The sequence below is a fragment of the Lathyrus oleraceus genome, chromosome 1 (genome assembly GCF_024323335.1).
Source record: "Lathyrus oleraceus cultivar Zhongwan6 chromosome 1, CAAS_Psat_ZW6_1.0, whole genome shotgun sequence".
NCBI classification, from domain to species: domain Eukaryota; kingdom Viridiplantae; phylum Streptophyta; class Magnoliopsida; order Fabales; family Fabaceae; genus Lathyrus; species Lathyrus oleraceus.
In genome coordinates, this window is record NC_066579.1 from 25,367,933 (window position 1) to 25,392,550 (window position 24,618).

At 35.3% G+C, this 24,618-nt stretch overlaps 3 protein-coding genes across 3 annotated transcripts; 1 reads left to right on the forward strand and 2 right to left on the reverse strand.

Annotated features, from left to right (window-relative positions):
- The first annotated feature begins 992 nt into the window (after positions 1-992).
- On the forward strand, positions 993-3,258 carry LOC127138251 (protein TIFY 3B). Its single transcript, XM_051064692.1, has 5 exons — positions 993-1,404; positions 2,159-2,264; positions 2,342-2,531; positions 2,681-2,738; positions 2,843-3,258. The coding sequence occupies exons 1-5, from the start codon at positions 1,280-1,282 to the stop codon at positions 2,988-2,990; spliced, it is 627 nt and encodes a 208-aa protein (XP_050920649.1). The 5' UTR covers positions 993-1,279; the 3' UTR covers positions 2,991-3,258.
- Positions 3,259-3,906: 648 nt separating this feature from the next.
- LOC127138342 (50S ribosomal protein L18, chloroplastic) lies at positions 3,907-5,890 on the reverse strand. Its single transcript, XM_051064805.1, has 3 exons — positions 5,506-5,890; positions 4,387-4,548; positions 3,907-4,159 (listed from the first exon to the last, which is right to left on the reverse strand). The coding sequence occupies exons 1-3, from the start codon at positions 5,686-5,688 to the stop codon at positions 4,010-4,012; spliced, it is 495 nt and encodes a 164-aa protein (XP_050920762.1). The 5' UTR covers positions 5,689-5,890; the 3' UTR covers positions 3,907-4,009.
- Positions 5,891-22,471: 16,581 nt separating this feature from the next.
- Positions 22,472-23,128, reverse strand: LOC127138427 (uncharacterized). Its single transcript, XM_051064912.1, has 2 exons — positions 22,993-23,128; positions 22,472-22,876 (listed from the first exon to the last, which is right to left on the reverse strand). The coding sequence occupies exons 1-2, from the start codon at positions 23,087-23,089 to the stop codon at positions 22,752-22,754; spliced, it is 222 nt and encodes a 73-aa protein (XP_050920869.1). The 5' UTR covers positions 23,090-23,128; the 3' UTR covers positions 22,472-22,751.
- Positions 23,129-24,618: the final 1,490 nt, after the last annotated feature.

Sequence of the window (24,618 nt, forward strand, 5' to 3'; positions counted from 1 at the left end):
GGATGGGCGTTAGACCTAATAGGTGAGATCAAATCAGCGTCCTCTAAAAGCCATAGATATGTCCCTCGTGGGCATTAATTACTTTAAAAAATGGGTCGATTCGATACCTTTAATCAATGTCGACCAAGATACGATGATTGACTTCATACAAAGTCACATCATGTGTAGATATGGGACTCCCGAAACCATAACAACTGACCAGGGTTCAGCCTTTGTCGACAGAAAGGTAATGGAATTTGCTGTAGAGACATGGATCAAATTCTTGATGTCGACCCCCTATTATGCACAAGTTAACATCACAATCACCCTACTCAATATTATCCTCCACTCCTATTATGCTCCGCCCCTTAAAATCCTACAAAAACGAGGCGAAGCAGGGCAAGCTTTATTGAGGGTGCAGACCTAAAATCTTGCCATGCCTCGCAAAAAAATGAGTGTGGGACAGGGCGGACCCCCTGGCATTGCACATTTTAAGTCTAAAACTTGCAAATTTTCATATTAGTGTCCGCGCCCATAGAAAGCCTACAAAAAAAACGGGGCGGGATATATTAGAGAGTGCATGCCTAAAACTTTGGTCTGCCACACACACTAAACGGGCATGTCCGACGGACCAAATCCATTTTGTCACTTCTAACTCTTACACCTAACCATCTTCAACTATGATTAATAGGAGAGTTTCATCCCAAACACCAAAATATACTAACGATAATATTTTGCTTATATTATTAATTTGACACATCCACGAGGTTATCAAAAGATAGATAAATCATTAAATTGTAAATATAAAATTATGAAATAAATTTAAAATAAAAAACTAATTTTATAAGTGAGTTAAATTAGATAATCAAAATTATAAATGACATAATAATTAATAAAACAAAAAGAACATAAAAAAAAAAGTGAAGAAAAAAAAATGAAGCAACAACAAGCTAGGACACGTTTCGAAAGGTCAATATACCAACATAGTTATAAATCTTATTTCTTTTTTTCATCAAAATAATAGAGTTTTGTAGTTAGAAACAGACAGGATTGAAACCAAGAAACATAAAAGAAACATAAACAAATAGACCAATATAGAAACCATAAAAAACACATGTTGCTTAAAAGTAACCGGAAATAATCATAGCTGGCCAATACAATATTCCAAAAGGAATCAAACCAGCTTTCTAAAACCATTGAAATTGAAAAACTTTGCAGAATTTGTGGTCAAAGCTGTTCCCTTCAAGTCTTCTTTTCTCTGAATTTTGGTGATCTATTTGTGGAGTTCTTCAAAATAAAAATGGATGGTGTGACTGTAAAGGTTGAGCCAGAGCAGTTTATGGTTCTAGAATCTTCTCCTGTTGCTGTTGATGGTGTTAGTTCCAATATGGATGATGGGTCCATGATGAATTTCTCAGCAAACAAGTGAGTTTTTGATGTTTTTACTAAAAAATCATGTCTTTGGTTATTGATCTTTTATGTGCCTCACTTTACCCTTTTATTTTTGTTTCTGTTTTTTTAGTTTGCAATTATTTTGAGTGCCAAAAATGCATGGGATGAATAATAAACTATGGTGTTTCTTTTGGATTTTTTGTACCTTAAGTTGTTTCAATTTGTATGATACTACTGCAAATATAATTGTGTAACCCTTGGCTCTTTGAATTTAATTTGTTCTAATGAGTTGAGGGAACTTTTTAGTTAGGATGATTCTAGTATCCTACTAGGTGGAACATGCCGCGTAGCTATGTAGATCTGTGAGTAGGAATTGAAGACGTGTCTGGTGTTCGACGCTTGTCTGGTGTTCTTGTTTGTATGAAACCATTGGTAGTCTCGCATATAACAATGTTTGTCAAGGCCGCGGCATAATTTGCCTTTCTTGTTTGGACACTTTAACTCAGAAAGAAGTTTTAGGCCTAACTTGATGACAGTTGCGTGTAACCAAATTGAAGAGGGACAAAAGTTTCAGATGATGATCCCCCATAATGGCTTATTCCCTCACATATGTATCAGAGGGACTGGGAGGCTTCTACATGCATATTGTGGAAAAACATGGTCAAATGCGGTCGATGTAGCCTCAATCGCGGCCACGTTGCATTATTTTATGTTTTGTATTTTATCTATCTATCTATCTATCAAGTTTATCATTATTAGTTATTACTATTATTATTCTCTCTTTTAGGTCGATGGCAGCATCGAGAATGAACGAGACGTTTCCTGATACAAATCAGCTTACCATCTTCTATAACGGGAATATTTGTAGCTATAACGGAATTCCAGCGGAAAAGGTAGCCCTATGCTGCACTTTGAGATGATTACAGAAACAATCAAAATCATATTTTGACTTTCTATAATTTACTAACAGATGCAAGAAATAATGCTCATGGCTGCTGCTGCTGCCAAGTCTACGGAAACGAAGAATATCGTGAAACAATCTCCCGTTTCTTCACCGATTCCCTCAAGGCCATCTTCTCCAGTTGCTGCTACTGATAATGTCACTCCATCGCAGGCACTCTGCTTTCCTGCAAAGAAGAGTTCCGTCTGCAGGCTTCAAGGTGTGAATTTCCTCATTATTATTCTAGAATTAATTGATTATCTTTCAAATGATTACCTCTTCGAGTACTTAGAAACTGTTTGAACCAAATAGACCTTTAATGTAACGGAAACTCATATGTACGTATTTTTTCTTGATATTTCTCGTCAGAATTTCCAATAGCACGCAGACATTCACTTCAAAGGTTTCTTGAGAAGCGGCGAGACAGGTACTTTCTACCTGCCATGTTAAATGGATTGATTTAATCAGTTTAGAGTTTCAAATTTTCCGTAGTACTAGTTTTCATATTTGCATCATGTTTGTTTATTACAGGTTGGGTAGTAAAGCACCTTATCCGTCTTCGCCAAAAATGAAGGTGGCTGACAACATAGAGAACAACGTCTGCTCTGAGAATTCGCCTGATTCGGTTTCGTTGAAGGGACCAAATGAAGAATTTCAGCCAACTATATCTGCCTCTTGAGCAGAATACTTTATGTGCCGTGTTCTGTCTGTATGCATGTAGAACTACTGCATAAACTAATGTAACTGTTATTTTTCATGTTTTGAAGACATCACTACTGAACCTGGAATTGTAAGAAGTGTGACTTGGAAATTGCATGTCTCTGGTCATGTCTAGAAAGAATGCTTTCTGCTTAGATCACACATGTTAAACTGTTTTTCTTGTATCTGACTGTTTGTAGAGAACTAATTATCACTGTGTTGATGTTTGAAAATATACTTTTATGACATCTTTGATCTTTTCCCTTCCTGTTTTTTCTTTCGAACAAAAAACATGATAGGTTAAGCTATAGATATATAATAAGAACATGAATAATGACCAAACCACTTGAATAATCAATCTTTTTCTTTAGAAAAGACATCTCGTTGAAATGAAGAGTTTCCTTTAGAAAAGACATCTCGTTGAAAAGTTGAAATGAAAAAGAGTGTGAGTGTTGTATATCAATTACTCTTAGCCTCGACTCATAGGCAATGTGAGAGACATCTCGTTGAAAAGTTGAAATGAAGAGTGTGAGTGTTGTATATCAATTACTCTTAGCCTCGACTCATAGGCAATGTGAGACTATTTTGTCCAGTACAAAACAGTGGTCCCCAGCTCAGTTGAGGCTAAGGGACAAGGTGTGAATGCGTCGGCCTGAACCCTCCTTTGAGTCACTGCCGCTACGATATATCGTTTGCTTTGAGTTTGAGAACCATCGTAACTTTATCCTTTATAAAAGGTGTCTTGTTAAGTTGAGGAGTGGGTGTTGTATATGATATTCCAATACAATTCATTTGAGATTTTGGCACTTCTATATTACGCAAGCCCCTATCAATATTATTGCAATTGCAACAGATGGATACATCGAAGCATCTAAAAAATGGATAGATAGGAGACGTTGAGCCATCAAAAGTCACTTGGAAGCGAGGAAATGTCGTTAAAAAATTGGTTAAGTTCTTGAGTTACAAAATCAAACATGAAATACAAAGAGGGTGCTGATTTTAGAACTCCAGGCCATGTTCGCGAGCCGCATCAGCGATAGCTTTAACACGGCCATGGTACGGGTAACCACCACGGTCAAAGGCTACTTTTGTGATTCCCTTCTCCAGACAGGATTTTGCAATGATCTCACCCACCCTCTTTGCTACTTCCTGCAACAGGACAAATTGAATGAACAAGAATCATCATTAACTAAACAAAAATGTAGAAATGTCTTTATATCTATGTTCTGTTATAGATTTCTAAAGTTTAATAATGAAAGGAAGGTCTTAAGTGAATATGAAACTGTTCTAATGCAAATATTGAGTAGTTTTTGAAGATGATTTGCTTGGTTGAACTTATTGTAACAGCGAACCGTAACAGCGTCTTAGAAACTTACAATTGTAGGGCCAGAAGTGTAGTTGAACTCTTCCGCAATTGTCTTCTGCATTGTGGAAGCTGAAGCAAGTGTATGCATCTTGGTGTCATCAATTACCTGGACAAAGAGATGCTTGTTGGATCGGAAGACAGACAATCTTGGTCTTTCGGTTGTTCCATCAACCTAAAATATCAAAAAAATGATTCCAAAATAGATAACGCACTGCATTATTCATCATAACAGAATTTCAATTTAACAGAGATCATCTCAGCAATGAACGAACTAGAGCATACAAAAAATGCTTATACACTTCCGTATTATCACACACATTAGTCGACTCGCGATACTAAAATTTGAAGTAATGTAAATGCTTGCTCCTCCATCTTCCCTTGTTACTTTCTTTCATTTATTCTATTCGTAAATCATTGGACAGTTAAATACAAACTTCTTCACAAAGCTCACAATTTCACAAATTTGTTTGTTCATTCAGTCAGTCAGATAAGGCTTGGTTGTTCCTGTTATTAGTTAAGTTGCGTCCTCGTTCTCATTGAAGCAACAGAAAAATAAATTATTTTTTATACACTTGTTTGAATTGTTCAACACGTAGTGTATAAGTGTCATATAGGTGTCAGACACCAATTCAAAGATTGTCAAAGTAAACAAGGAAAACATTTTTTTGGACAATTGTCTGACTTTTCTGACACCAATGTGACTTCTCCGACATGTGTCGTGCGAGTGTCATCCAAGTGTTGAACACCAACATGTTTCGTGGAGTGTCATCAAGTGTCGAACACCGCGACATGCCTATTCCTAGAAGTGTTTGTGCTTAGAATGAGTTTTCCACAAAAGTTGCTTTTGTAATAAGAACATTCAAACATGAATCACTTCACGGGTAAATCACTTCAGTTCAAAATCATGTTTATCAAACCCTCGTTCAAACAAACATTTGGTAGAAAATGTAGATTTATAGTGTCAGAAAAAGAGTACAAATCAAAAGACAAATACATTAGAATCAAAGACAAATCAAAAACCATGAAAGAAAACCTATTAAAGGTAATAACCAACCACCAGCAAATTATACCTAGCAAACATGATAATTTAACAGAGAAAAGAAGAATTAGAGTTAGAATGAGGAGTTACCTTCTTCCTGATACGAACATGACGAGCAGTTCTGTCTTCCCTTCGGGTAGTTGATTTGGCTTCAACCACAAAGGATAATGAAGACGGAGAATTGGGATTCGGAGATGGAATTGTGAACAACGAAGAGGAAGAAGAAGAGGGAAATGTGCAAGAATGAAGGAATGAGAGCGAAGAAGCTAACATTGTTGTAGGTTATCGTTTTCGATTTTCGATTTTCGAAAGCCAAATTTACAAAATCACTCTCTCAATACACCCAAACGTTTTCTTTATCTATCGGTACCTTATCCTTAGACTCTGATGATTCGCTTGATTTTTCAACTTTACGTAATTCTTTCTCTTTTTTTAAGGCTAATATTCACCGTGGTAATTTGTTTATAGGTAAAACTTTTTGTTCTTTAATGGAGTAAATAAATGGTGGTAATTTATTTCATTATTTAAAAATCAATATGGCTGCGTATGATTTGCTATTTTTGTACCATGTTTGATAAAAACATGGAGAAACATACCGAAGATATATTAGTTATGGACTTTACGGGACCATTAAAATATAATCTAATGAAAAGATTTATGATATAATTATCTTATATGTTATTATCAAGTTTTTTAGGAGAGTTTTTAAAGCTCTAACAAAGAGCGACGAACTAATTACTAAATCTCCATTATCCGACTATGTCTCATTATAGGTGGTATAGAGATATGTTCTTATCCACACTCTGTTATAGGTCAGATGGAGCGGCAGACTACTTGAAATAAAGATTTATTAGTGGTTTATCTATTATTCATATTAAACCAAATTTTAATGAAATTATCACATATCAGTCATTATTCAATGCAAGCTTCCACCTAAAGTGATCCATCTAAGTAGATTTATTATTCCTTGTTCTATTCACCCATTGAAGGTTGGTCATGCACTTTGTAATTTAGGGGCGAGTATCAATGTGATGTATCTATCTATGATGAGGAAGTTTAACTATGGGGAACCAAAGTCAACTCAAATGGCTTTTACTTTAGATGATTGATCCATCATTTATCCACATGGAGTTCTAGAAGATGTGCTTATGAGATTAGATGATTAAATTTTCCCATCTAATTTTGTGATCCTCGATATGGTAGAAGATTCTAAAACCCCGTTATTGTTCGAAAGAACTTTTTTTAGCAACAAGTAGAACTCTGATTGATGTGGAGATGGGAGAACTTATTTTGAGATTAAAAAAAGAACAAGTTATTTTGGATGTATTTGAAGCCATGAAACATCATAAGAAAAATCCTCAGTGTTATAGAGTTGACGTAGTAGATGAAATGGTTCATGAAGTATCTACATGTGTGTCGCCATTATTACCGATGGATAGAGTCATTGTTAATTCCATTGAAGCAATTGAAGAATAACTAGATAAATAAGCAATGTAATGTGTGCCTTAGCTGCAAGCGGTCCAAGTTGAAAGACCAACAAGAAAGATTGAAGAAATAGATGGTAGTGAACATAAGAGTTAGATATCATCTTGAAGAAGTTGACAAGAAAAGAAAATCATTTTTGAGGGAGTCCAACTACACAAAATAGAAGCCAAAGTAACAGAGTAGATGTCCCCCTCTCCATGGGACCAAACCCAACGATCACTCTCTAAAGAAAAAAGTTCCCTAAATAAACAAAAAGAGGCCATTAACCATATCCTGCTCATAATCAAAGAAAGGCCTCCTCAATTGGAAATTTTGAACTAAATTTCCATCCCGTCAACACCTAATAATACCCATTTTCCTTTTTTTCTAATTAGAGATAGGATAAAGTTTGTAAAACGTAACTTTGATAAGAATGGCACCCACCCACATACCATCGTCTGAACCACATTGTCAACCATGAGTTTAATAATGTCAATAAGTTGAGAAATTTAATACATCAAATTATATATATATATATATATATATATATATATATATATATATATATATATATATATATATATATATATATATTGCTAAAGGGTGTGGTTATTACCATTGTTGTTCAGGTGGAACAATTTCAACATATCCATTATTGGTGGTAAGATCTATAGAGGTGGACATTTCTCGAAATGGTGGTAAGTCACTAGGTCTTTGACAACATTTTTATGCTAAATCTGATGATGGGTCTATTTTCCTCGGACTTTTTCCAGAATGTGAGTGCCTACGTCGATATTAATAATGACCATATGAAGAGAACCTTTTAGTAATATTGTTTATCATAGCGTAATATACAAAATCTAGCTATGACTTACTTTACTCAACTATCACTACTATAAATAATATATTTCATAACAAAGTTTTCACCTCAGCCAATGAAAATTCGAGGTTAAATGACCTGAAACATGTCATTTTATTTTTTTATTTTTAAAAGTTTAATCTTATCCCTCGGTTTTGTAGACAACCGACAAATTATGTAGCTCAGGATTTAAGCTACGATTCTTAGCTCTTGCAAATTTATACTTTATTTAGAACCAAAATTTCTCCATTATTTTATAAATCATCTTATACCTCGGTTTTTTAGAAAACAAACATTAAAAGTTGATTAATATTTTTTTAAAATAAATTAAACGTAGTTTTTACCTCGATTTTGTTCTCTCGGTTTTTCTGAAAACCGAGATATTAACTCTAAATAATATTTTACTCACTCATCAGAATGTTAAAGTTCATTAACTTTTTATGCCCTAACAATTTTCTTTGACTGAAACATCATTCTCTCAACCTAACAAAACTGAAACACCATCTTCTCCAAGGAGGAAGGAAGCTCGAACCTCAAACCTCAAACCAACACTTTTCTTCGACTTTCTCATCACGTTTTCGTTATGTAAAACTCTATCCATATTGTTGTTGATGTATTTGTATTAGTTTTTATTATTGTTGTTGATGATGATGTCGTTGTTATTATTGTTGTTGTTTTTGTGGTTATTGTCATGGTTTTTGAGACTTAGGGTATAATATAGTGTTATTTTTCAAGTATTTGTAGTTGATGGTGTTTGCTATTATTGTTATTGTCATAGTTTTTGAGACTTAAGGTATAATGTAGTGTTGTTTTTCAGGTATTTGTAGTTGTTGTTTATTGTTATTGTTGTATTATTTTGAAATGTTCATTTTTATTATACTTTCAGAAGCTGTATGTTATTATGGATAGTCGTTGGATGAGAGCCAATAGATTAAGTAAAGAGTGTGACAATTGAGTGATTCAATTTCTTGAATTCGCAGAAAAAAAATCTTCCTAACGATAATGGAATTTTTTGTTGTCCTTGTAAAATTTTCCAAAATATCGCAAAAACATCTGAGGGATGATACATTCAATCATTATGGTTGTGATGAAACTATTCAAAATTACACGAAATGAGCATGACATGGTGAAGTGATAAAAACAATCTACATCACATAGAGTTGAAGATGATGAATTTATGAATGATACAATAGAAGATATGATTTGTGATATTGGAGTAGATGCTTTTAAGAAAGGCCATGTGGAAGATACTTTGAAAAGTTACATGGAAGAGTCATTATATCCAAGATGCAATTTTTTTACAAGATTATCAGTTGTGTTAAGACTATTTAAACTTAAGGCAAAGGGTTGTTAGACGGATAAAAGTTTCACTGAATTGCTTGAATTGATACAAGAAATGCTTTTAGAAGGTAACATTTTGCCGAACCGTAGTTATGAGGCGAAAAATATATTGTGTCCAATAAGTTTGGACTATGTCAAAATGCATGCAAGTCGTAATGATTGCAAATTATAGAAGAAAGCGTATGAATACCTGAAGGAGTGACCGGGGTGTGGGGAGTCACGCTACAAGAAGGTCAATGGTGCTGAAGATGATGATGGTGTAACTAGGAATGGTGTTCCTTCCAAGGTGATGTTGTAACACCCTTCTACCCAAACGACATATTTATATAATTTTATCAGAGTACAACATGTAGAAGAGTTTACATTTTCTTAAAACATAACACTTATCGCATCACAACATAAATCATATTATTTATTTTATTAAAACTTCGCAGCGGACAACAACATAAATTTTATAAAAATGTTTCAACATTATCTCAACAAATTAGTCATCATAAACAACGTAAATAATAATAATTCAGCTATCGAATCCCATAATCCCCGGTGTCACATGACCAGAGCATTTGACTCGACTCTGTAGAATAACTCTACACTTATTCTTCGAACCTCAACAATAGCTACTCCTCTTTATCTGCACATTGCTCATCATAGATGAACATAAACACATGCAGAAGGGGTGAGAACTACATTATTAAATAATAGTATAGTGACAGAATTATAACCATAAATATATTTCACATATGCCAACACAGCTCATCATAATCAATATACTCATGAACATCAACAAAACAACATATCAAATGCAATGCACACACCCATGCATGACTCAACACGACTCGGTATACCCATTTTTGTGACCAACTACAGGGTCACCACTCCCAGATTCATCACCATAGAATCCGAGTTCCCCGTAAGGAACTAAGCCTCTCAACAAGCCCGGAGTCAACAACGTCATTGGAACTCAGTCCGTTCATCACTAGGCATCGGCCTTTCATGAATGCATGCACATCAACATGCATCATAATCAACATAGCAACAACAGCATCATATAGTCATGTTATCATCATCATTAACACAATTTTATTACAGGAGCATATCACATCATGCCACATAATCAGACACAGTATTAGCGCACTCTACTAATATCTATACTACTCACAACCACGGAAAATGATCCTAATAGCATCATACATCAGCTAAGCACAGCACTCAGCCCACACAGCCAAATTGCACAACAACATTTCAGAAAAACCACAGGTCTGCCCATACGCGTATGGCCTATGCCCATACGCGTATTGCCCAAATCCATACGCGTAATGCCCATCTCATACGCGTATGTTACGCGTATCACATACTCATACGCGTACTAACAGAGACCAATTTCACGTTCAAAACCTCATCTCTTCCACTCATACGCGTATGACATACACCATACGCGTACCACATCCAGGGATACGCGTATCACACGCGTATGGCGCGTACCAGCGCCAAAACTCCCTTTCCTAAGCCCTCCCATACGCGTATTGCCTAGTGCCATACGCGTATGACCAGACTTCAGTTTTCCAGATCTGCTATGGGTTTTCTCTGCTACGAACCTGTCCAATTCAACCGTTCACAGTCCCAATTTCCCACAAAATCACTCATATCACCTAACACGAGTCATCCCCTATTCGATTTCACAAATCCTAACATCATGGTATCTAATTCCTACGAATTTCCTTCGATTAAAATCCCAATTTCGTTCATCCAATATCCTATCATTTTCAGCATATTATTGTTTAATAAGGTTCAGACCCCTTACCTCTTTGGATTGAAGGAAGTTCTGAGCAATCTTTGGTCTTTTCCTCTTCCTTCTCTTTCTCTTCAGTGCTTCTCCCTTTTCTGACTCTGAGGCAAAAATACGTGAAAAATGAAAACCACCCTGAGTTTTCCCCTTTTTCCTCTTTTACCCAATTCCACTTTTACCCTTCCACTCTTCATATTCCATTTATTTTATTTATTTAATTATTATTAAAATAAATAAAAATCTATAATAATAATAATAATAATATTTAAATTAATCCAATAATATTCGGGGTGTTACAACTCTCCCCCACTTTAGAAGTTTTCGTCCTCGAAAACATACCTCAAGCAAATAGAGCCGGATACGACTCCTTCATCTGATCTTCACGCTCCCAAGTCAAGCTCTCACCAGCTGGACCTCCCCAAACAACTCTCACTAGAGCAATCTTCTTACCTCTCAGGGTCTTCTCTTCTCGGTCATCTATCCGAATTGGCAACACCTCAACGGTCAAATTATCCCTCACCTGGATATCATCCAACTGAACAACATGCGAAGGATCCGCAATATATTTTCTCAACTGAGATACATGAAACACATCATGCAGATTAGAAAGCGACGGCGGTAAAGCTATCCGATACGCCACTTCCCCAACCCTCTTCAAAATCTGATACGGACCTACAAACCTCGGAGTAAGCTTCTTAGACTTTAAAGCTCTACCCACACCTGTCGTCGGAGTAACTCTCAAGAACACATGATCTCCCTCTTGGAACTCAAGTGCTTTTCTCCTCTTATCATGATAACTTCTCTGACGACTCTGAGAAATCTTCATTTTCTCCTGAATCATCTTAACCCTTTCAGTCGTCTGCTGCACAATCTCAGGTCCGAGTACAACACTCTCACCTGACTCATACCAACACAATGGAGTTCTACACCTCCTACCATACAATGCTTCATATGGAGCCATACCGATACTAGCATGAAAACTATTATTATAAGTAAACTCCACCAACGGCAAATAACTATCCCAAGAACCACTCTGCTCCAACACACAAGCTCTCAACAAATCCTCCAAGGATTGGATAGTTCTTTCGGTCTGACCATCAGTCTGAGGATGATAAGCTGAACTCAACCTCAACTTAGTTCCCAACGCTTTCTGCAAACTTTCCCAAAATCTAGAAGTAAATCTGGGATCTCTATCAGACACAATACTGGATGGAATACCATGCAGCCTCACTATCTCCTCAATATACAACTCTGCCAACTTCTCTAAAGAGTGATTAATCTTCATCGGCAAGAAATGCGCCGACTTAGTCAATCGATCCACAATCACCCAAATAGAATCATTACCTTTCACTGTCCTCGGCAATCCCGTCACAAAATCCATTGAAATGCTATCCCACTTCCATTCAGGAATCTTCAAAGGTTGCATCATACCTGCCGGTTTCTGATGTTCAATCTTTGACTTCTGACAAGTCAAACAGGCATACACAAACTTAGCAACATCTCTTTTCATACCAGCCCACCAAAACAACTTCTTCAAATCTTGATACATTTTAGTTGCACCTGGATGGATACTCAACCCACTCCTATGGCCCTCTTCAAGAATACTCTTTTTCAATTCAGACACCTCAGGAACACAAACTCTACCTTTGAATCGCAGGATGCCATTCTCATCAATCTCAAAATTACCACCATTACCCTGATTAACCATAGTAATATGATCAACTAGAGCGACATCAACTTGCTGACCATTCCGAATATCTTCCAGAATTCCACTAGTCAACTTCAGCATACCCAACTTTACGCTATCGGCGGAAACTTCACAACCCAAACTCATATCACGGAACTGTTCAATTAACTCAAGCTCCCGAACCATCATCATAGACATATGTAGAGACTTCCTACTCAGCGCATCTGCAACTACATTAGCCTTACCGGGGTGATAACTCAATTCAAAGTCAAAATCCTTCAGTAATTCTAACCACCTTCTCTGCCTCATATTTAACTCTTTCTGATCAAACAGATACTTCAGACTCTTGTGATCACTGAACACTTCGAATCTGGAACCATACAGATAATGCCTCCACATTTTCAACACAAATACAACAGCTGCAAGTTCTAGATCATGCGTAGGATAATTCCTCTCATGAACCCTCAACTGTCTAGAAGCATAAGCTACAACCTTACCATTCTGCATCAAAACACCACCAAGACCCATCAAGGAAGCATCACAATAAACAACGAAGGACTCACCAGGATTAGGCAAGATCAACACTGGAGCACTGGTCAACCGCTTCTTCAACTCAACAAAACTCGCTTCACAAGCGGCATCCCACACATACACTTGGCCCTTCTTAGTCAACTGCGTCAACGGCAATGCCAACTTAGAGAAGCCCTCAATAAATCTGCGATAATAACCAGCCAACCCCAGAAAACTGCGTATCTCAGTAGCAGACTTCGGAGTCTCCCACTGTAATACGGCATCAACTTTAGCAGGATCAACGGAAATTCCACCACTCGAAATCACATGGCCAAGGAAACTCACTTCCTTCAACCAGAACTCACATTTAGATAACTTTGCATATAACTTCTTTTCTCTTAACACCTGCAAGACAAGTCTCAGATGTCCTGCATGCTCTTCTTCAGTCTTAGAATATATCAATATATCATCTATAAACACCACAACAAAAGTATCAAGGTACGGATGAAATATACGATTCATATATTCCATAAACACACCTGGAGCATTAGACACACCGAACGGCATCACAGTGTATTCATAATGACCATACCTCGTACGGAAAGCAGTCTTTGCAATATCCTCTGACTTCACTCGGATCTGATGATAACCCGACCGCAAATCAATCTTACTGAAAACATGAGCTCCAACCAACTGGTCCATCAAATCATCAATCCTCGGCAATGGATACCGATTCTTGATAGTCACCTTATTCAACTGCCGATAATCGACACACAACCTCATCGTACCTTCTTTCTTCTTCACTAACAATACTGGTGCACCCCAAGGAGAAACACTTGGACGCACAAACTTCTTCTCCAGCAATTCCTCAAGTTGCTTCTTCAGTTCAACTAATTCAGTTGCCGACATTCTATAAGGAGACATCGACACTGGACTCGTACCTGGTACTAAGTCAATGGCAAATTCGACTTCACGTTCTGGAGGTAAATCACTTACATCCTCCGGAAACACATCCTGAAATTCACAGACAACAGGCAAATCTACACTCACCACTTTCTTATCCGCTTGCAGAGACGCAAATAAAGCGAATATCTGAGCTTCATCTTTCACAAAATCCCCTACCTGCCTAGCAGATAGAAATCTTGTCTCATCATTTTCACCAACTTCAGAAAACCGCACCGTCTTCCTATAGCAGTCGATAAACACGCCATAGAATTCTAGCCAATTCATTCCCAGAATAATATCAATTTGGTGCAAGGGTAAGCACACCAAATCAACCACGAACTCTCTCTCGAAGATCGTCAAATGACAACCTCGACAAACAACAGAAGTCTTCACAGAACCATTAGCGGGAGTATCTATCACCATACTTCCGCCTAGGGACGACATACTCACACCAATCCTAGTCGCACACTCATATGAAATAAACGAATGAGTAGCACCAGTGTCAACAATAGCAAGCAATTCAACATTATTAATTAAGCAAGTACCTTTAATCAGATTATCTTCTTTAGGAGCTTCAGTCCCACTCAGAGCAAACACCCTACCAGTAGTATGAGCTGCAGTAGCCGCCTTCTTCGGTTTCGAGCACTGCGAACTGATATGGCCTTTCTCGCCACAATTAAAACATGTCGGACCAGCATCCTTACATTCAGTAACTCTATGACCAGCCTGGCCGCATCGGAAACATCTCAGCACCTTCTTGGTACAGCTATCGGCACGGTGGCCTGGCTCGCCACACTTGAAACATTTACCAGCTATGGGAGATCCTCCCCCACTTGGCTTCTTCTCATCTACCACTTTCTGCTTACCTTTACCATTCGGAGATGCATAAGGACTGCCACGATCCCTAATTTTCTTCTCACTAAGACTCTTGTAATGAGCAGTCCTAGCCTTGCTATCTTCATCAAATATCCTGCACTTATTAACCAGTGTAGGAAACCTACGAATCTCCTGGTAACCAATGCCTTGTTTGATCTCGGGACGCAACCCGTTCTCAAACTTGACACACTTGGATTCCTCAGCGCCAGCACCATTATAATGAGGACAATACTGCACCAGCTCCTCAAACTTCGAAGCGTAATCAGCAACAGACATGTTACCCTGCTTCAGTTCTAGAAATTCCATCTCCTTCTTACATCGCACATCAGCAGGAAAATACTTTTCCAGAAAGACCGTCTTGAACCTTTCCCAAGTCATCTCAGCACCTGGTGTTTCAATTCTCTGGCGAGTGTTATCCCACCAGTGTTCAGCCTCTTCAGATAACATGTGCGTACCAAACTGCACCTTCTGTGCTTCAGTACACGTCATCACCCGGAAAATCTTCTCAATTTCCCTCAGCCAATTCTGAGCACCATCTGGATCATAGCGCCCTTTGAATGTAGGAGGGTTATTCTTCAGAAACCTTCCCAAATTCTTAAACTCGTTGACCGGCGGATTCTGCTGCGCCTGCATAGCCTGCGCTATAGCAGCCAGAGCCTCAGCAATCGCAAGGTCATTTTCTCCAGCCATACTCTGCACAACACAACCACAACCGTTAAATATCGACAGTGTCATTCACACTAATCGACCAACAGGGAAAACTTCACACTACGACTCGACTGGACTGACCATGCTCTGATACCACTAATGTAACACCCTTCTACCCAAACGACATATTTATATAATTTTATCAGAGTACAACATGTAGAAGAGTTTACATTTTCTTAAAACATAACACTTATCGCATCACAACATAAATCATATTATTTATTTTATTAAAACTTCGCAGCGGACAACAACATAAATTTTATAAAAATGTTTCAACATTATCTCAACAAATTAGTCATCATAAACAACGTAAATAATAATAATTCAGCTATCGAATCCCATAATCCCCGGTGTCACATGACCAGAGCATTTGACTCGACTCTGTAGAATAACTCTACACTTATTCTTCGAACCTCAACAATAGCTACTCCTCTTTATCTGCACATTGCTCATCATAGATGAACATAAACACATGCAGAAGGGGTGAGAACTACATTATTAAATAATAGTATAGTGACAGAATTATAACCATAAATATATTTCACATATGCCAACACAGCTCATCATAATCAATATACTCATGAACATCAACAAAACAACATATCAAATGCAATGCACACACCCATGCATGACTCAACACGACTCGGTATACCCATTTTTGTGACCAACTACAGGGTCACCACTCCCAGATTCATCACCATAGAATCCGAGTTCCCCGTAAGGAACTAAGCCTCTCAACAAGCCCGGAGTCAACAACGTCATTGGAACTCAGTCCGTTCATCACTAGGCATCGGCCTTTCATGAATGCATGCACATCAACATGCATCATAATCAACATAGCAACAACAGCATCATATAGTCATGTTATCATCATCATTAACACAATTTTATTACAGGAGCATATCACATCATGCCACATAATCAGACACAGTATTAGCGCACTCTACTAATATCTATACTACTCACAACCACGGAAAATGATCCTAATAGCATCATACATCAGCTAAGCACAGCACTCAGCCCACACAGCCAAAACTGCACAACAACATTTCAGAAAAACCACAGGTCTGCCCATACGCGTATGGCCTATGCCCATACGCGTATTGCCCAAATCCATACGCGTAATGCCCATCTCATACGCGTATGTTACGCGTATCACATACTCATACGCGTACTAACAGAGACCAATTTCACGTTCAAAACCTCATCTCTTCCACTCATACGCGTATGACATACACCATACGCGTACCACATCCAGGGATACGCGTATCACACGCGTATGGCGCGTACCAGCGCCAAAACTCCCTTTCCTAAGCCCTCCCATACGCGTATTGCCTAGTGCCATACGCGTATGACCAGACTTCAGTTTTCCAGATCTGCTATGGGTTTTCTCTGCTACGAACCTGTCCAATTCAACCGTTCACAGTCCCAATTTCCCACAAAATCACTCATATCACCTAACACGAGTCATCCCCTATTCGATTTCACAAATCCTAACATCATGGTATCTAATTCCTACGAATTTCCTTCGATTAAAATCCCAATTTCGTTCATCCAATATCCTATCATTTTCAGCATATTATTGTTTAATAAGGTTCAGACCCCTTACCTCTTTGGATTGAAGGAAGTTCTGAGCAATCTTTGGTCTTTTCCTCTTCCTTCTCTTTCTCTTCAGTGCTTCTCCCTTTTCTGACTCTGAGGCAAAAATACGTGAAAAATGAAAACCACCCTGAGTTTTCCCCTTTTTCCTCTTTTACCCAATTCCACTTTTACCCTTCCACTCTTCATATTCCATTTATTTTATTTATTTAATTATTATTAAAATAAATAAAAATCTATAATAATAATAATAATAATATTTAAATTAATCCAATAATATTCGGGGTGTTACAGATGTGATATCTATCAATAATTCAAAGTTTCAAGAGATTGTTTGCTAATGTAAATGACGCAAATAATATTATATGGTATGTAGATGAAAGATTATGTTATGGAAAAAATTTGTTGGAACAAAATTTGTTTGTCCCATTCCCTTAGGTTTTTATGATAAAAAATTATTTAAAGAACAATTGGGTATACTAATGTTTTTTGAAGTGTGCATGACCAAAGACTTAATTTTCATATAAAATTCAAGTACTAGTTCACTCTGAACATTCAAAGAGAAGTGTGAAGATTAAATTTTGATGGATCAGAAGCTGAAGACCAGACTCTGGAGAAGTCGTCTTCTAAAGAGGTCATCATCCAAAGATCAGAGTCTGAAGGAGTCAGCCTCTAAAGACCACACTTTGGAGATGTTTGCTTTTGGTAATCAAAACCCGAGTCAATCAAAGCGCAAGGATCAAGGTGACACTGATATGTCATTTTTCATATTTGAACATACTTTGTGACATGATCACCTAAGCTCTATCTTTTTCATAGAGTCTGTTGGGATACAAGTGCTAATTCCTTTTATAGTAAAGGTTTTTCAAACTAGGCTTTACCTAACCTGACAGTTTGGTGAAACATCCCAACGTCTCTTTTGAAGCTTATAAAAGGACTCTATTATGTTGCATCTTCAACGAATTTTTTCTCTTCTATTTAAGGATCTAAAAAACTTGAAGAAAAATGATGAACATGCTAATGAACAACGATTGACAAAAAGAGAAGTTACTCTGTCAAATCACATCACAAGTTTAAACTTAGGATATTATATCCTTGTATATCTTAGAAATTCTTAAGTCTTTAAGAGTCCATTTTGTTTTGTATTCTTTATACACCTTTGATTGTATATCAAGTGTATTTTCATGACAATCATTTATCTGCTAGGTAGGTTGTAAGAAGTCTCTTACTAAGTGTTTGAGAAAGGAAGTCTTTAGCTTGTGCGCTAGAGCAAGGAAGTCCTATACTTGTGTGTTTGAGAAAGGAAGTCTTTAGGTTGTGTGCTAGAGAAAGGAAGTCGCATACTTATGTGTTTGAGCAAGGAAGTCTTTAGCTTGTGTGTTTGAGCAAGGGAATCTCACTCTTGTGTACTTGAGCAAGAAAGTCTCAAACTTGTGTGTTTGAGCAAGGAAGTATCGAGCTTGTGTGCTTGAGCTAGGAAGTCTCTTACTAGTGTTTTTGAGCAAAGAGAGTCTCTTACTTGTGTGCTTAAGAAAATTATAATCTTGTGTGATTATAGTGAAAATATCTTATAAGTACAAAGGGACAGGATTACTCTCGAGTTGTGAGAGGAACCGGGATAAATCTGTGTGTTATTCTTCTTTATTGCATTTTATATCTTCTTTCTATCTCTAACTATATAATATTCTATAACCTTATATTTAGAATATTACTTTAGATTTTTAAAAAGAAGAAAAAAACCGACACAATTAAACCCCTTTCTTGTGTTTTTCTCACCTTCAAATTTGTTGCATAACTGATTCATTGCAATGAAAGAAAGTTGATACGTTGTTTCTAGATTTTTCCCTTGAGCCAAAACCTTAGGCTTCGAGTTTCCACTGGCGGAATGAACTCGTTTGGTAATTTGAGTACAAACCATAATTCATTGCCTATTCTTCTCATTATTTACAATCTATTTCTGTGGTAGTGCATGAAGCACAAATATGTGATATTAGCAATGATGATTTCAGATCCAAAACAAACAGAGAACGACATATATATGAAGAAACTTGTGTCAATGAATGATCTCAAATTAGTTGGCTTAAAATCTCATGATTGTCATGTCATGGTGCAACAACTTCTATCAGCGGCTATCTGTGGCGTTCTACCAAAAAATGTAAGGGTACCTATAACCAAATTGTGCTTATTATTCAATATTATATGTAGTAAAGTCATTGAACCTGAAAATTTATATGAGTTGGAACATGAGGCTGCAGTTATCTTGTGTCAATTAGAGATTTTTTCCTTCAATCATTTTTTGACATTATGGTTCACTTAATTATTCATCTACTAAGGGAGATTATAATTTATGGTCCAATTTATTTATAGCGGATGCATCTGGTAGAGAGATACATGAAGATCTTTAAAAGGTATACAGAGAATCATCATTCTCTGAAAGCTTCGATTGTTGAACGGTACATCACTGAAGAAGCTTTGAGTTTTGTACAAACTATTTGTCAAAAGCGAACCCATTGGAATTCTCAAGTCTTGTCATGATAGAATGTATGATGGTAGAGGTATTCAAGGTTTAAATGTTAAGACATTTGACCTAGATGTAGTTCTTCAACCACATTTGTATATATTGAATAACCTTAGTGAAGTTCAACCTTACTTGACGATTCACAAAAGACTTATCAAGAATAAGTTCCCCCGTATGAGTGAAAAATGTTGTTGACAGAGAACAAAACTTTCATAACTTGGTTTAATGAAAGTGTTCCTAAAGAGAATAGTGTATCATAGACAATTAAATGTATGTCACATATGTCAAAGTTTTAATGTAATAACTTGGAGCGCAAACGACATTACAAAATATTAATTCTATACAAAATCAAAGGATGATTGTAGTACCGTGAAAAATAGTGGGGTTACAATTGAAGTTGAATCCATGTATTTCTCTAGTTCGAAAGATAAGACTCTTGTACTAGTATCTAGAGCGTACTTTGGGGTCATTGAGGAGATTATGGATATTGATTATGTTACTTTTAATGTGTCTTTATTTAAGTGAAAGTGGATTGACAATAACACTGATATAGAAACTGATGAATTAGGATTCACACGGGTTGATCTTCGAAAGACGACTTATATGAACAACCTATTCATCATGACATCCCAAGCAAAATAAGTTTTTTATGTCACTGATCCTTCTAATACAAGATGATCGATTATTCTTCAAGGAAAATATATTCCTGATAGTGATGAAAATCAAGATTTCAATTTTGATACTCCCTATTTTGCAACACATGTACGTCTCTCATCAGAAGAAAATGATTATGATGATGTGCATGTTATTCATCATGATGATCAAGAGGGGATATGAGAAAAATAGTAAGTAAATATTTTATATCACTTAGTAATATATATTTCCTCATTTATCTTTTTATATTCTTTTAACTAAAAATTTAATGTTGTTGTTGATGATGATCTTAATTGGTTTCAAATGTGGTTCAAATTATGGGTGCTTAACGGCCGGTGACAAATCATAGAAGAGAACTTTTGAACGATCTACAAGACTTTGCATTTTTATTATTACTTTTGTTGGTTGATCATTTGTTTTAATTTTAATTTGTTGTAAAATTATAAGGTTTATATATGTCATTTTGGCTTTGTAAATGCTATAAACAATGAATATTTTTTTGTACAATGATTATGTTTGAGAAATGGACAAAATGTACAAAGTATATGTTTCAGAAATGGCCAAAATATGATCCTGTAACAATATATTTGTTTTAGAAATTGGCAAAATATGGTTCTGTAATACATGTTCAAACCAAAATATATATAAAAAAATAACAATATTTTTCTCTCGGTTATTATTTTAAACTGAGGTAATAATACTACTCTATTACCTCGATTTCTCAAATACCCGAGAGGGAATGTGGAGTGCGCTATCCAGTTCTGAAAAATAATAAAAATGGAGAAGTTAGGGATCAAACTCATGCGAAGAATAATTTATCGATCGATTTTGCAATAATCGAGGGATAAAATGGCAAAATTTCATGACGTCATTCGTTATCTCGTCTCAATAACTGAGGTATAATCCCTTTCGCATATGAGATAATATGAATATATTTGTAGTAGTGTATTTGTGCACGTGGCACATGTTTTCCCATTTAGTGGGTGTTAACTTGTCTCTCTTTTTTTGTTTCGTGACATTTATGTTTTCCTTATCCTTATATGCATTTTCACTTATGTTTATGCCCATAATAAATAGTCATTTTATTTCACGGATCGAAAAAACATAAAACGCATGTTATATAGTTGAATTATCAAATTCAATGTGTCTTTATTGTTTCTAACATTCTTATGAAGGTAACCAAGGATATCAATGTATAGATGTCCTCTAGTGAAATTTAGGTAGCTGATTGAATTCAAGTTGAACTAATGATATCTAAATTGAGTTGTAATCCCAATATAACTACGGATCGAATTCAATGTGTTTCATGAATTACTTTTTTAATTTAATAAAGATTTCTCTCACTCGTATTTAGATGTCATTAATTCAACTTGAACTCAATCAAATACCCGATCATGGGATAAACATAACTCGGCTGCTTATTGTTTTCGGCTAATAACTTAAATAATTTGTAAGGCATAAACAAAAGTCAAAACATCATTTGTGTACAATTAAAATTTTGTTTAATGGTCTACATTAAGTGTTTGTTTTTGAATTAAGTATCAATATTTTTTTTTGATGTAGTCTTTTAAAGATAAATAAATGAAATATCACAGGTTTGAATCTGTATCCAATTTTTGATTTAATGAGAGAATCTTATCGAAACCACTATAATGATCGGTGTGGTTTGTTCTGGCTATACCTCATTTAGTTGGTCTGTTTGCCATATGCTTTTGCTCTTCTTTTTGATGGAAAGCGCCTCCCCAGATTATAGTAGTTTTTCCTCAACATTCATTAGAATGGGTAGTGTTTTCAATCACAAAGAGTTCCATCAAGTTTTGATTAGAGTGGTCACATTAAGTGTTTGTTTTTTAATTAGCTGTTAATACATAATAGTGTTAAATTGTAATGAAGTGTTCCATCGAATTTGTAACGTAGTATTTAACATCAGTTTTGAACTATAACTGTTTCATGTTGTAATTTTCTTAGTTTCAGTTTTAAAAAAATGCTTACATAGTTTCTGGTTTATAAACTTTGGTTGTATAGGAGTTAGTTTTATATATTTATAAGATAAAAAATCGTCTAAAAATATTGAAAATAAACGCAAATCTCATATATTTATGCAACATCAATAATTTTTATTTTAATAAACTTAGATGAGTATAAGATCTTCTTGAAAACAAATACTCTGTACTCTGTTGCATAAGAAGCATAGAAAGGTAGAATCAAAGTATGGATAAAGAAAAAAAAATCTACAATTCACAACAAAAAAAATCTCACCATGATTCGCACATATCAATCATCATGTGGATTCCTAATAATAACACTTTGATTATTTATTTTTTCTTTTTTCTTTTCCTTTTCCTTTCTGAATATATATACTTTTTCTTTTATAGATGAAAAGAGGATGCTATGAAGAAGTTATATTACAAGATGATGATTTGGATTTATCAAGTATTGACCACATAACATGAACATCTTCATAACCACAAGCCATGACTTCACCATGTAGATCCATTACACGATTCTCTTGTTCTGTTTGAATCATATAAAAGAATATTCAATTAATTAATATACACATGAACATGAAACTAACCAATAACTAGATTAAGAATATATAATGGATCATGAATTTTTATATATGTTCATACCTATTTGAGATTTCTTATGTTCCCTTGGTGGTTGTTGGTTGAAGAAAGTGCAAGCTTTCTTGAATGGTGTTGCAATAGTTTTCTTCCATGAAGCCATGTTATAAAGTCTTTGAATTTGATTTGTAATAGTGCTGTATTATTCTCTAGGTCTTATATATACTAGGCAGATGATGTCTATGTACGAGATTTATAATAATATTTTTTTCTTCAATTATTATAATAATAATAATAATAATTAAAAAAATTCATTCAAACTTATTTTTAAGAAAAAAATATTTAATAAAAAATTTCACACATATCTAGAAGTTAATATTCTTTTATGCCATAATAAAAGAAAAATATAATTTAATGATATTAATCATATTATATAAAGAAATACTTTAAACGCATATCGTGGTTGGGATTTAAATTTAAATAATATTATTTTAAACTTAATTTCTATTAATACTTTTGATTTTATTGTTTAAATTTATTAAATAATTGATATATCTATTCGATGTTATTTGAATGAGATAATAATAATAGTTTTTAATTATATTTTTTAATTTATAGACGAAATTATAATAACCATTAAAACGCATATACATCATAAATATCAAAATTCAGATATACAACTATAAATATCAAAATTTGAATTGCGATAATACATTGAATTTAACAAGTATTTTTTTTAAATTTATATTAATACTTTTATATAATAAAAAAAAGGAAGAGAGTATAAGATATAGAAAGAGGGACCTAGAGGAAAAAAAAATACTTTTTAATAAGGAAAAAGAAAAGAATAGAGGCAAGATCCGTGAGATGAGGTTAAAGATGGAAGGAACATCACACCTTTTGTTTATTGAGTTTCCTTATCTCATCAAACAAAAGGTATAGTCGACTGTACCCAATCACATGCTTCTCTACATGTGAATTCTTTTTCCATTGGATTCTTTTTATTATACTTCTTCTTATTATTTAATTATTCATTAAGAATTCAAAGTATATTAATCACTTTCTCCTTTTCTCAATTTGCTATATAAGTTTGGTTGTAAGCTTTTCATGGTAGGTCCTCCCCTATTATAGTATTTGATAAATCAGTTTTTTAGGTTTTATTTTTGTTAAAGGAAATGCTAATTAATGTTTTAAGGATGTTATTTAGAATTTAAAATACGAATATATGTATATTCAATTCATTGATTTCAAGAGAAAATTAATAGCTTAATCCATATCTTTTACCATGATGTTTTTAAAGATTTAAAGATGGACTCCGAGTTCTTACGATCTTTTCGAGGTTCGCTAGTAGGTTTTTCAAGAGAAAGGGTACAATATGAGGATATGTCTCAATATTGATGATATTCGGAGTGAGAAGGAATGCCAAATTCATAAAAGTAGTGGTGAACTTTTATTTCACATGCAATATCATTTTCGAAAAGTTTGTACACAACGTCCTGAGAGTTGTTATATCTGTTATACATCCGACAAATAAATATCCCTTAGCAAATGGGTGAGTTGGCGTAGTTAGAGGCCATCAAAAAGTGGCAAGAAAATGTTGTTGAGATATCTTAAGACTTAAAAGAATAGGGGAGCAGCCTCATTAAGCAATGCCCACAGGGCCAACTGTGTTGATTTAGAACCGAAGGGTGA

Excerpts from the sequence above, each read along its gene's own strand:
- LOC127138251 (XM_051064692.1), top strand. The coding sequence starts at position 1,280 with ATGGATGGTGTGACTGTAAAGGTTGAGCCAGAGCAGTTTATGGTTCTA. Across the intron at positions 1,405-2,158 it reads ATGAATTTCTCAGCAAACAA|GTCGATGGCAGCATCGAGAA; the intron begins GTGAGTTTTTGA and ends TCTCTCTTTTAG. Across the intron at positions 2,739-2,842 it reads CTTGAGAAGCGGCGAGACAG|GTTGGGTAGTAAAGCACCTT; the intron begins GTACTTTCTACC and ends TGTTTATTACAG.
- LOC127138342 (XM_051064805.1), bottom strand. The coding sequence starts at position 5,688 with ATGTTAGCTTCTTCGCTCTCATTCCTTCATTCTTGCACATTTCCCTCT. Across the intron at positions 4,549-5,505 it reads ATGTTCGTATCAGGAAGAAG|GTTGATGGAACAACCGAAAG; the intron begins GTAACTCCTCAT and ends TTGATATTTTAG. Across the intron at positions 4,160-4,386 it reads ACACTTCTGGCCCTACAATT|GAAGTAGCAAAGAGGGTGGG; the intron begins GTAAGTTTCTAA and ends GTCCTGTTGCAG.
- LOC127138427 (XM_051064912.1), bottom strand. The coding sequence starts at position 23,089 with ATGGCTTCATGGAAGAAAACTATTGCAACACCATTCAAGAAAGCTTGC. Across the intron at positions 22,877-22,992 it reads ACATAAGAAATCTCAAATAG|AACAAGAGAATCGTGTAATG; the intron begins GTATGAACATAT and ends TGATTCAAACAG.